At 34.7% G+C, this 13,387-nt stretch overlaps 2 protein-coding genes across 2 annotated transcripts; one reads left to right on the top strand and one right to left on the bottom strand.

Annotated features, from left to right (window-relative positions):
* The first annotated feature begins 4,428 nt into the window (after nucleotides 1-4,428).
* Nucleotides 4,429-9,730, top strand: LOC140978595 (uncharacterized). Its single transcript, XM_073443780.1, has 13 exons — nucleotides 4,429-4,655; nucleotides 5,137-5,210; nucleotides 5,331-5,408; nucleotides 6,031-6,106; nucleotides 6,718-6,782; nucleotides 8,013-8,114; nucleotides 8,315-8,404; nucleotides 8,491-8,565; nucleotides 8,662-8,694; nucleotides 8,779-8,859; nucleotides 8,941-8,991; nucleotides 9,117-9,230; nucleotides 9,294-9,730. The coding sequence occupies exons 1-13, from the start codon at nucleotides 4,613-4,615 to the stop codon at nucleotides 9,471-9,473; spliced, it is 1,062 nt and encodes a 353-aa protein (XP_073299881.1). The 5' UTR covers nucleotides 4,429-4,612; the 3' UTR covers nucleotides 9,474-9,730.
* Nucleotides 9,731-11,120: 1,390 nt separating this feature from the next.
* Nucleotides 11,121-12,062, bottom strand: LOC140979212 (AP2/ERF and B3 domain-containing transcription factor At1g51120-like). The gene is made up of 2 exons (XM_073444537.1): nucleotides 11,480-12,062; nucleotides 11,121-11,449 (listed from the first exon to the last, which is right to left on the bottom strand). Exons 1-2 carry the CDS (start codon nucleotides 12,060-12,062, stop codon nucleotides 11,121-11,123), a joined length of 912 nt encoding a protein of 303 aa, XP_073300638.1.
* Between the last annotated feature and the right edge of the window lie 1,325 nt (nucleotides 12,063-13,387).

Raw genomic sequence — 13,387 nt, 5'->3', positions numbered from 1 at the left:
ATATAACGGGTTTTGAGAATTAAATTAAGGATACGAGGAGCAAGACAAAGCATGAAAAAGATTGGAACTAGCACGAGGTGCCCGTAAAATCCACCAACAAATCTTTAACCATAGCTCTATCATGTCAATTAGCAGAGGAGACTACTGTTTGTGTTGATGTAAAAGTGGGAGCGAGCAAGAGGGGAATGGGTCACCCCTTGAAACGCACAAAATTAAAGATTAGTAAAATAAAAATTATATTAATCATATATAAAGAAATGCAAGTTTTGCCCCATCTATAACCATGGGATCATCTCTATATATGTCTACAATCAGACCTAGCAGTGGAGAACAAAGGTGATCGCACGCACACAATCTCTCAGATCCTTCAGCAACTCGATCTTCCACGACATGTACATTGTTGAAGAGTCACGCAAATATATATGAATGCTGAGAAGAGGTTTTTAAAAATAATAAAAAAGGATCGGAATAATGAATCAAATGAAACCAATCATTAGAATCAAGACACATCTGAACATTAAAAATCAAAACTTGGCACTTATTCTCACATACCATGTATTTCTCGGGTATTTGTTTTACCAGTTACCTGTTAGGTCTTTGCAATGCATTTAAGTGTCAGCCTTTTGAAGACATAATATCATTAACTTCAAAGATGTCCAAAATGTCTGATCCAAAAGCCACAATTTGTCGTATCAGGCTTTTCAACGACAATCAAACCATGAATTTCACCTATTCTGCAATTAATTAAAGAAATAATACTACATATGGACCCACTATGATCATCAAGATACTCAAAGTTGTGATGATATATAATACCCCCTCTCTCGATTTTCTTTGACGTTTCCATAATCTTTCTTGTATTCTCCAGATAACCTGTTTGTTTTATCTGCAAATCAGTATAAATAACACACATTTGCTTTGAGAGTAATTTGAATAGCAATGATCTAAAAAAATGGCTCGCCTTCTAGCCCAAGAGACATCATTGCAGCCCAAGCGCCAAAAATAAGGCCTCCGGGTTTGCTTCCAGCAATTGTTGGTGAAACGTAAAGCCCACCAGTCCATTCAGTGACTAAATTGTTGATGAAGCAACAAAGGAGTACATATTAGGAGATATGCTGATGACATAAATCCTAATATGATGAAAGTGCACTGTAGATATATCTATAAAAGTTGACAGGCTTTAAACAAAACATTTCCCACAATTAATTGGCAATGGAACACAAGTGTCACTTGATGAAAACATGTAAAGTTCTGTAGGAATAGTAACATACTAGCAACAAATTGATGCTTTATAGGAATCGAAATTGTCAAGTGATCAGCCTCGACAGGAACCAACATATATATATATATCAAAACTGAAGGCAAAAAATGAATATAGGCTATGATGAACAAAGGAGCAAATAATCCAAGAGAAAAATGAAATATATTTTGCTCACAAAAACCTCAATGGATACATAAACATATATAACATATTCATGTTAGTGTGGATATGTGAGTGGCTATGTTAGGGACACAGTGCGAGATGAGCTCATTCAGAGATCAAGTCTCTTTTTGACAGTTACGGCTCACCTTAAACTGATTGAACTGTAGAGGAAGATATATCAAAATCAAATGCACCATCAAGTCCTCGAAGAGGTCAAGCTTCAGTGCTTTCGATTTTGAAGCAAGATGAGACATTTTCATAATGCACTCTCTGATGTTGCCCTTACCCATGTATCTCATTGAAACGAGGCTTGCCAAAAGTGTACCAATTTCATACTTTTTCACTTTTAGCAAATCTCTATTCAAAGTCCTAAAAATAAGCTTCAGTCGTAGCAATATCACTAGACATTGTGCCCCTGAATGTTTCATCATACACATGATATTCGACTTCTCTCACCTTTCAAACTCCCTCTTTTCATCAGAGATATTCTTATCCATAATGACGGGATGATAGTCAACCCTTATCGTAAAGTCCAAATCCATGACTCCGAGAGTTATCAATAAATTCTCTTGTTAAGATTTAAAATTCGAGCCATTTAACATAAAAATAGAATTTATGTTGGAATGAATATTTGCTGGGATCAAATCTGAATAGAGAACAAAAATCAAATATACATGCTTAACCAAATATCCAAATAAAACAATCAATAAATTCAAATAATGTAAACCTCATAAACATGATACCGAGCACTCCATTATTATTTTATCTTTGGACAAAATATTAACTTGTAAGTGATATCCGGGCACATCAGTCGAACACTGATAGTAACTATCATGTCAAACAACAATCTTCCGTTGAGCCGATTTATTGTTCATATGAAAAACCGAACAACTATCACATGTTTACCACCACAAATGCATATGAAATTATATTAAATATTAACCTTCTTTTGAGCCGATCAATATCCATATAAATCACATATACAAAAATCATTTTACATTTAAAAAATTTAATTTCAATAAAAGATGTCACTTTAACGACATTTTATTTCAATCAATATATTTTATAATACATATAAACTTCATCATTATTTGAACAATTGAATATTTAACCTTAAACCAAATAAAACCTGAATCGTAACAAAAAATTGAGAAAATTACATATGGTGCACTCGCGCCCAAGCTACTGCCCGAAACATCCTGGGCGGGCGGGGGCGCCCCAAAATCACATGCCTGCAACTGCATGGACAGTCCTTGGCACGAGAGGACACCTCGAAAAGGTGCTTATGCGCATCTACGTATGTTTGGACACTGTTGGACGCACGTTGTGTCGATTTTGGCGAAAAATTTTAACCCAAATTTTCGATTTTCCTCTAATATATATATTTTACTTTTTTGTTGAGGAAAAAATAGACGGAAAATCGAAGTCTTATACAGAAAATTCTTAAAATTTTTAACCAAAATCTCTTTACAAAAACTGAAACTTTAAAAGATTTGTTTTCAACCAAAATATTTTCTAGATCTGAAGTCGTATCCAAAAAAATTTTTAAACAAAATATTCTTTTCATTCTGAATTCTTTAGAATGTGTCTTGATCTCCCAGATCTACACGCTCTTTTCATTGAGAGAATCATTTAGTTTTCTATTCTAAACTATTTTCTTAATGGAGAAGAGAATAGGAAACGTGATGATGCGTGATCTGAGGGTCATAACTCATATATAGATAATGTCTATCATTATCTTATAATATTTCTGTTTTAACTTATCATAAAAACAGAAATTACACTTATGTCTCTACACATTGAAGACGAACAACTTATTAGATACATTAAAGCTCAATAATCCGAAACATTAGTTGATCACTTTATTTTTTTGGCTTAACTTAATAGACAATAACAAAACATAATTATTCATATATAAATTCACATAAATAAAATTGATCTAGTAGAACACTCTTGCATTGACCATAACTATTCTTGTGTTCCCTCTAGGGCCTTCTTCCGTAAATAGAATCTCTCTGGGACCTTCTCCCTCATGGGTTTTCCATGCGCCATCATTCATAGAATATCCACATATGAAAAGTGGTTTCTTTCACCCCCAACACTTGAACACATGACCTCCAAACTAGGAATCTAGGTGCTTAAGTCTGGAGATCTTGAGTTCAAGTGGTGGGGAGGCGAAAGGAACCCGTTTTCCAAGGATGATGATATTATACAAGTGACGATGCATGGAAAGGGCCAGAGGGAGCTCTTACGGAAGAAGGCTCGAAAAAAGCCCAAAATCGGTATAACACATGGTCGTTACAATTGTTTAAGGACTTGGTAGACCCAAACACTTGATCATGCAAGCGGTGGCAATGGGGTTGGCCATGGGGCTAATGCTGGCGTCGTCCATGGTGGTAGCAATTTAAAAAAGAGCCATAATTTGAGAAGTTGACGACCCACTAATCGCATAATAATCTATGTATAGTTTTATCTTCCCCATTGCTAAATTTATGAATTAGGTTTATCATTACTACAACATTCATAAATAAATATTTTCATTCTCCACATAAAGGATATATGCTACATTAATTCTTCACTAACCTCTCACATTTCATTCCCACACATGACTAATGCATTATTTATTGGTTTTAAGATAAACAATTGATTTATTATTAATAGCATCAGTAAAAGTATAAAATTTTAACACATCGACAATCAATTCAATCCCTAACTTGATCAATCATACCATTTGATATTACATCCAAACACATTAAAGTAAATACAATGATCAACATATCAATTCCTACTACTAACATTTTTTAGATGAGTTTGTCGTACAAGACTTGCTCAGTGTAATTTACCTGATTGACATGATTCATAGATTACTACGTTAACTCGGATTTTTACTCGATACACATCGAATAATAAAGACAGCAGGTTGTGATCATAAAATAATAATAATAATAATAATAATAAAATGGTAAACCTTAAAATCCCCTGTTAACTTGGCCAATAAGCAACCGCGGGCACATCCGTAATTTACAACCAGCGGGCACATCCGTAATTTACAACCAGCAAACCCCTGCCAAATACACCCTCGTCGATCTCTGCTCCGTCTTTCACTCTATTGTAAAAACAATCGAGTAATGTCTAATTTATTTGATGATTGTCTTCTTCGATAATTAGTAGATTTCGGTTGTAGTGGTGATGGCCCTTCCTCTTGGAAAGCTCACACTCCTCGTTGGTGCAGGTTCAGCCAGCCTTCATTTAGTTCACTTGATGATTATTAATTTATTCTTTCTGAACTTTGTTTCTTTCAGTTCCGACGATTATTGGGTTTTGCGATAAACGATGGCCTTTATCTGTATTCGCTCCTCTGTAGCATTTAGTGTGTGTTTGTTGGAGTTTTGGTTGTTTTCACTCGTTCTATTGGGTATCGCTGAAAAAATAGTTAATTATCTTGTCGTAATAGTGAGAATTGGAACGGATTGTGATCATTTCAAGGGGAAAGTCCGGCCATGAAAGGAAGTTGCCTTTAATTTGGACTTATTTGTTCTCAATTATGTGAATTCCTGTTGCATACCATGGTAATAGACATGAGTTTATGCATATTGTATTGTTTCCGATCAAAAAAAAAAAGAGTTCATGCATATTGTAGTTCTGTTGAATTTGGAACACGATCTTTATTAATTTTTTGTCAAGGAATTAAAAGCCTTGCCATTTTTTTGCAGGCCTGGTCGGCTCTGTTCTTGCTAAAGAAGGGCGGTTACCTGGTGTATCAGATTTTTTCTCCGGGGCTTTTAAGGTGATTCCGTTCTTTGCGGTTTGGATATCTTGTCTTGTGTATGGAATTCACACATTAAAAAATCAATTGGTTGATAATTTCTCAAATATTTGCTTAAATCTTGTTTTCGTTGCCTATCAGATTGTTTTAAAGCAACTTAAGCAAGAAGATTCAACCACTTCAAGCTCTAAGCCAAAAAATGATTCTTTGCTGCAACAGGTCTGAACTGTGTTTTTCCCCCTATGAACACACGATTTGGTTCTTTTATTGAATAGATAGATACCACACACTCTTCTCGGAGACGTTCCATATATGTTTACTCTGTTCTGTTAAAGCCCTTCTGATTGATTGAGCATTTTCGTTTGTATCATTTGTTTTTGATGAGGTGGTTTGGTGGATGTATTTAAGGCACATTATCTCTCTTTTAAATAGCAGGGGTATCAGAGCAGCGCTTTGTTATTTTTATTACCTATGAGCCTAATGTGAATTATACCCGTTTCCCTGTTTTCTTCAGTGTTCTTGTTATCTTAGTCAAAGTTCTCTTTGGAGGGATATTCCTTATTATTCATATTCGATAAAAGATAAAAATCCACGAAGTTGGTTTACTTACAGATCTGGCCTGTTTGTACTTTGTTGTCTAGCTTGTGAAGTTGTTTATGGCTGAATCCTGTTTATAGTCTAGCTAATGAATTTGTTTACGGCTGAAAATATACATGTGAATGTATTATTATACCTACATGGCTTGTAGCTATTACATTTTGGCCACCTTCCACCTAAATTTACGTTACATATATTGAATGTTCTTGTTCCACAAACGGATTGGTGTTTCAAATCTTTACAGGTTAATAGCCTGAGACAAGAGCTGCAACTCTTGGCATCAACTAGATCTGTTACTATCGTAACTGGAGATCGATCAGGTTGATCTTGATGTTTTTTACATAAGACACAATAGCACATGATATTTGGTTAGCTCCATTTTTAAGTTCAATGCTTGTTCTGCTCTGGAAATTGATGTGGGCCTATTTTGAAATCTAGACAATGAAATTAGGATCAAAATTCCTGCAAAGTGATACATTCATTTAATGATTTAACATATTATGTATGCTGAAACATTCAAAATCACAAGTCTCCCTCCTCTCTCTCTCTCTCTCTCTCTCTCACCTAATCACTAGTGACTTTTGGGCCTTTGGCATTGCTTTCTTCACAACACCCTCCTCCCCAGCGCAGTTGACTACTTGCAACATAATGATGATTGATGCCTCTTATACATTTTTATGCTTTAATGTAACATTTTGTTCCTAGATCTAGAGCTATTTTAATTATTAATTGAATCCAGTCTACTTTTATGGTTTTGTTTTATGTTGTAGTGATATAAAGAGCTATAAGCAATAGAAAACCATGGACTTCTCTATTATCCATGAATTAATTTTGATGACTGTTGATGTTTTCTGTGTTGTGTTTATTTTCTTCTGGGTAACAATTAGTTATGTCATAGCTGATGGACCTCATTATTTCCTACTGTTTACAGGATCTGGGAAATATGGCGTCGTCGTTGTTGTTGTGGTTGTTGGATATGGCTACATATGGTGGAAAGTAATTTACCTTTTTCTATGATTTGGTCCAACTGTTTAATTTTCTATATCATTTCATCAATGCTTTATTGTTGCACCTTTGCTTTAAAATGAACTTTATATGTGTTTCTGGTATTAGGCTCAATTAATTTCTATTTGCTATTGTATAGAGTCCTTTATCACAAGGCTGGACATAATGATAGTTTTTCTCAGTTATGCTTTCATTGCATGTGTTGAAATATTATCATTGAACAGGCTTCCTAAAACTTGATAGCCGATATAATACGGGACTGGACATATTGATGGTTTTTCTTAGTCACACACTTTCATTGCATGTGTTGAAATACTATCATTGAACAGGCGTCGTAAAACTTGATATCCGATATAATAATTGGTGCTATCTTTAGTTGCAACTTGCAATTATTGGAAATGACAAAGAACATAGCTTTGTGGGGCTAATTGCATCAACATTCCTTGTAAAAAATAATAAAAACTAAAAACATCCTATATAAAATTGATAACATTTTAGATCCCGTGTTTTAAAAAATAAAGCATAAACCCAGTGGTAAATGTGTTTGAATTTGTATAACATATGAGTGAAATGTTTGTGATTTTAAAAAAATGAAGGATGTATTAAGTATTAACCTATTAATATTTTTTAGGGGGTTTATGCATTTCAGACTTTTCACTAGAAGGTTGGTGCAATTAACCCTAGCTTTGTGAGCTCGTGCTTCTATTGCTCTTTTTTTTCAGCCATGGTTGTGTGCTGGCTGCTTTACTGGCATGAGTATGATGTATCTTGGTCCTGCGTATGAGCAAATTTTTTGTATTGCTTGCAAGTTACTGTTCTGAACTTAGAGATTTTCCTCTTGTTAGGCGGTTGCCGGCTGTTGGATAGTGAAAGCATAAAGTAGACAGAGAAAATATGTTGGGCATGGTTCTGTTTTGAGCTAACTAGACTGCATGTTTTCATGTGTTGAGAAATGTTTGAGAGAAGGGAGTCTTGTTCGAGATTCTTCATGATGTTCACATTTGTTATCTATTGAATTTAGCATCACGAAATTGTGCAGCTGAGTAGCCTTTTGTTGTTGGTGACAACTGGACACCCATTGATTATAATCCAGTTACTGTTCATGCACTGTACTTTGTGAAATCAAAACGTCCTTGTGTGTTTCAGGTTTCTCATATGTTTATGATCTCTTCTCATTTCCTTTTTGGATTCAATACTATTTGGACTTTAATTAACTTTTAGGGCTGGAGATTATCTGATATGATGTTTGCAACGAGACGAGGCTTAAATGATGCATGTAGTTCTGTGGCTAAGCAACTAGAAAATGTTTACTCCTCAGTGTCGGTAAGTTTTTAGACCAAGTTCATTTTCGTTTATAATGCAGTTATGGTGTTTAATTATCTGAACTTGCACAGTTGAATTTCTCTAACATTAAATTGTCTCATGAATATAGGTGTTTTCAGTTCATTGAAAAGTTCGTAGTCTTCTCTTCTCCATAGAGTTCTTGAAAATCTAGTTTTCTGACCCTTTTTTTGCCTTCCCAGGCCACTAGGAAGCATTTATCATCAAGAATTGACCGTGTAGACTGTAAAGTTGATGAGTGTACTGATAACATAGTTGCAACAAAAGAAGAGGTTAGGCAACTATATAATTGATCAACTGTTTTAGTTTATGCCTATTTTTTTGCATGCATCCTATCAAGTTAAAGCAATTGATGCAGGTTTCTGAGCTACGGGGTGACGTGAAACTAATAGGTTCCGATGTCAATTCTGTTCATCATGCAGTCAGATCCCTGGTTATTAATATCTCCCACTTGTGTCACTCCTATTATGCTTTCACACTAATTCCATATATTTGGGACTGAATCCCCAGTTCATTTCTTTTCTCTCAGGAGACTAAAATCAGTAGGATAGAAGGGAGACAGGTACTATTTACTTTAGCCTCTGATGCTATGTTACTGAATTTTTGGTCCTCCTGTTGATAGTGGTGTCTAATGTTATGAATATAGAATGAAACGAACTTTGGTGTGGGGAAGCTGGTCGCCTTTGTCAGGAATATCGAAAATACAAAAACTGTGGAGCAAATAAAGGCACGACCTTAAACTCGTGTTTTTGCATTTTGGTCGTATCACTATTATTGTTGATGGCGTTTTTGTTCCTATGCTTCCTAGGGATCTGCATCCAGGCCTGCACTCGAATTGCCACAAGTATCTCCCTCCAGGGTAGGATCTTGTCTCCTCAAGGCATGGTGGTGTACATATCCGTGGAAGTTCAAATTATTGTGTTTAATTTGATAACTGTGTTATTATTAGTCATCATCTGCTTGTTCACTTTTCACTGTTCACAGGCCGTGTCTTTACCCTCCAATTCTCCATCACCTTCGACTTCCGACGAGTCTCAAAATAAGCAGGACATATTTGCGTCTTCCGATTCTTTGCAAAGCTCTGCATCAGGCCTGAAGGTAGTTCTTATTTTTCTTTGCAAAGCTCTGCATCAGGACTTATTTTTCATTTTTCTACTGAAGATTCATGGAATATCCGAAGGAATTGGAGTGTCAAGCCTAAGCACCCCTGAGTCTACAAATGATCATACATCTGAAGTAACAAACAGCGATAGCTCAAATTTTGGTGTGTTGGAGCGAAAATTTTCTGGCATAAGTGCTTTTCTTACAAGAAGCCGCAGTGCAATGCAGTCTTTTAAGTAGCAGAACCTTGCAGGCTGTGTTTACTGGAACCTGAAAAGAAAAATCTATATTTCTGTGCTAAGAAAAGGAAGAGTTTTGAAAGTCGGTGCTGGACGAGCCTGTCGCGGTGTACCTCTTATGCAGGCAGCGTCTGCAATTTATGGTTGCTAAATTTTGTTGAAAATATTGCTGCTTTACAAATTGCTATTTGGGATGTGTGTCAGGTTCTGCTTGAAATTTAGAAAGGAATATATCAAATAAAAGAAAATTTTTCTATACATAGTATTATTATAATATATATCTATACTATGGAATACGAAGTATAATTTCAGTGGCCCCAGTCAATGTTATTTTTAAATCTGTAGGGTTCGTATCTCATTCTTTAAGATTTTTTCTCATGAATGTGAGGTATCTCTTTTTTTTTTTTTTTATTAGGATATAAGTTGATGGGTTGTTTTATCTGATACAAGTCATGATGAATTATTATTGNCTGCGTAAATATAATTGTCATTTGTCCGGATCGGGACAATTATTTCTGTAAAATAATTTCCAAATTATTGTGTTCAAATATTTTATGACATTCATTGTTTGAATTTGAAAATGGTTTAAATAATGTGAATGCAATGACTTTTTATTATTATTACCGAGTCAATTCTATGTATATGTCGAGTTTCTGCCAGAGGTACCGTGAAAAGAAGAGCATTAATTCTATATTTATGTTGAGTTTCTGCAGGCCAAAGTTACGAGAGTCGAATTATTTTCCTTTGTAATTTCTTTCACATGACTTTCATGATATTACTAGTATTTAATTTGATACCTTATAAATGAGTTTCTTTCTCCCTAATTTTCCGCATTTTGATTCTTGTTGATGCATTTAATTATATTTTAATGCTACCAAGATTTGTTTCATTTTCCGACTCTTTTCTCAGTTTTAGTTTCCTTCGAATGATCCAACAAATATTATCTCCTGTGTTAATGCAAAATTTCTAATCTTTGACTTGGGTTTTCTTTCCATTTTCTATATATGATTTCTTCATGGAGGAAGGTTTGATAATCGTCTTCAGTACTTTTATTTAATATAATTTTTTTTTTTTGTATGAAAAACTTGCTTGCTTGGTTGAGTGAAAGAAGTCTTTTATCCAGATGGTTTTTTTAAGGGTTGTTTCTTGTTACCCGCAGTATTCCAAATTCTTAATGCTTGCCACGTAAAAAGTTGAAACATGACTACTATATGCTATATATGGTGTCAAGTGTATCCACAAGGAAGGCAGTGCAGAACTGTTATATATATATATGTGTGTGTGTGTGTGTGTGTGTGTGTGTGTGTGTGAGTATTTTTGAGCAATGACTACTGTATGCTATATATGGTGTCAAATGTGGAAAAACACAGTCACCTAGTGTTTTTAACACGAATCAAATTTGTCGATCAAGGGAAATCTACCATGTAAGGCAAGACAAATGCTTGAATAATATATAATGATCTGGAGCATATCCAAACACAAGTCTGACTTCAATTAGCTCTTTTAAGTTTTGCTGTACTGATTGGTTGACCACTTTTATGAATACTGCAACTCGGAATCAGCCATAAACAACATAGCATGAAGAAGATTACACAAACATATATAAGATCCATTAAAACAAGAATTTTCGAAACCGTAGGCCTCTGACTTAATCAATTTGAACCCCAAAAAGCCTAATACCTTCTATGTTTCTTCGAGGAGTAGAAGCCATCATTCCATGAAATGTCTTTTCTTTGGTAGTGTCTTCAATTCTTGAACTCCCCTTGTTTGCTTTGTCAATCACTAAAAAAGACCGCCCAAAATTACGTCCACCACAGCACTCATACATGTAGAAAGAAATCGTGTCGTTTGCTGTCAGGCACTTCTCCTTGACGAACCTGTTCCAACCTCTTGTGAAGACAAAACTCTGGCTACTTTTCCAATAACAGTACCGAAATTTCCACAATCTCATTTGCCTATCATAAAACTCAAGCTGAACTTCATCAACTCTTTCAGAATCCAAACTACCTTCACTAAGATCGGGGACATTAGGAAAATGCTTAACCGCGTACCTTTTAGGGATAACAAGCCTATTGAGCTTGCCAACATCACTTGGTGTTAGTTCCTTCTCAAAAAGCAGGGTGCATGAAAATTGTCCATCTCCATGAACAGATGATAAATTAAGGCCTAATTCTAATTCACCCTTTTGATTCCTTAGAAATTCAGCAAATTTTGATGGATATGATCCATCCCTTATCATGTTAAAAACTGCATCCGTGGTAAAATGGCTTTGGAACTTTGGTTCTTGAACACTTAATCCAGTCCATGGGAAATTTCTGTGAGAATCCCCGCTCCTAAGTCTGATTGCTGCAGTGTCATAGGCCATAGCAGCATCTATCTCGGATTGAAACGTACCAAGCCATATTCGGTGATGATTTGCGTATATTTGGGCTCCCCAGTGTCCATTTTGCTGTGGCACAACACCCTTGAATCTTTCGACTCGAGAGCGCTTACATGGATGAGACATGTAGATGCTACAATTAGAATCTGAAGATTCTTCATTCTTGTTCAAGTTTTCTCGTGAAAGCATGTTCAACGTCTCTTCTTCCATTATAATCTGATAACATAAAACATCAATGGCAGCATATAATTTGTTTAAACAGAATCATGACATGGAACAAATAATCTCGAATAACAACTTACAAAAAGCATTCTTAAGGACGAGAACTTCATTGGTTTATATATTAAATGTAGTATAAGACACTGGTGATGCTAAACAATGAAGGAAACATCATCAACGTGTGAATTGTTTCAAGAAAGAAAACTAAATTGAAAGAAAGTCGCAATCATCCATAGTAAAATAATGCCTGTAAAAAAAATACTAATCAAGATTTAATTGTTAATATGACAAAAAGATAAGTTCTGAGCCAAAAAGTTGCAGCCTATCTTCTATGAACTGCTGGAAAAAGAGAGCAATGATAGAACATATATGTATTTAGCCGTCAAAATTATCATGATCATGAAAATTAAAGGAGATAAATTGTTTGAATCATACCAGATTATGAGGCTGTAATGAGCATAAACAAAGGTAGAAACTGAGGGACGTATGTATCATGCATGATTATACAAGAAAAAAAATGATCTTTAAGGAAGGGCAGAAATCATATTTCCAAGAGAGATTTTTGGAGGAAAATGTGTTGTATGAAAAGGGTTGTTTGCTTTTGCAAGGAAACCTGTTTAAAATAGCTTGGCAAAACTTGCCATTGCCATTCTTGACACACAAGTTTAAACCTAAAACCTCTGAAATTGTCTTAATNTCGTGGGAACAAATATATATGAAAATATTTTGATCTTAATTACCACCAATTTTACAATATTAATGCGATACAAGTTCATTTTTGCATATACTTTTCCCCCTTTAACTATAAATAGGTCCCATATTCGTGTGGTAGCTAGCAGGTAAAAAAAAAAGTAGTTGGAAAAAAAAATTGTATTCTAAAAAATCCTAGTACTTATTTCTTTGAAGTAAGTTTTTTCCGATAAGTATAGTTTTTTATTACGTGAAAAACGACCAATTCGATCGAATACATTTTGAAAAGGAATTAAAAAAAAAAAATAACGAGACTGCATATGAATACATTATAATATTATGTTTTTAAGAAGGAATAATTATTAATTAAAAGAAGCAGAAATAGTTTGATTTGATATGTATATATATACTAGTACGTAATAGACACAAATTAAATTAAAGGTTTGTAATTTGTTTCACACGCGTATATATATGCATGGTGCAACTGCAAGGGCCTATTTATTTATTTTTGATCGCAAAACTTGTAGTATTATTGAGATTGGAAAATGTCCTTGGTTACAAGTTTTACAAACCAATAAGGAAAGTCCCCAGGCTTCCAAGTAAAGGAAGTCGGGTGAGAAATAGCA

The sequence above is a fragment of the Primulina huaijiensis genome, chromosome 6 (genome assembly GCF_012295235.1).
Source record: "Primulina huaijiensis isolate GDHJ02 chromosome 6, ASM1229523v2, whole genome shotgun sequence".
NCBI lineage: Eukaryota > Viridiplantae > Streptophyta > Magnoliopsida > Lamiales > Gesneriaceae > Primulina > Primulina huaijiensis.
This window is presented reverse-complemented; position numbering and strand designations above follow the sequence as displayed.

Excerpts from the sequence above, each read along its gene's own strand:
- LOC140978595 (XM_073443780.1), top strand. The coding sequence starts at position 4,613 with ATGGCCCTTCCTCTTGGAAAGCTCACACTCCTCGTTGGTGCAG. Across the intron at positions 5,409-6,030 it reads ATGATTCTTTGCTGCAACAG|GTTAATAGCCTGAGACAAGA; the intron begins GTCTGAACTGTG and ends AAATCTTTACAG. Across the intron at positions 8,860-8,940 it reads AAACTGTGGAGCAAATAAAG|GGATCTGCATCCAGGCCTGC; the intron begins GCACGACCTTAA and ends TATGCTTCCTAG.
- LOC140979212 (XM_073444537.1), bottom strand. The coding sequence starts at position 12,062 with ATGGAAGAAGAGACGTTGAACATGCTTTCACGAGAAAACTTGAACAAG. Across the intron at positions 11,450-11,479 it reads TGTCCCCGATCTTAGTGAAG|TTCAGCTTGAGTTTTATGAT; the intron begins GTAGTTTGGATT and ends GAGTTGATGAAG.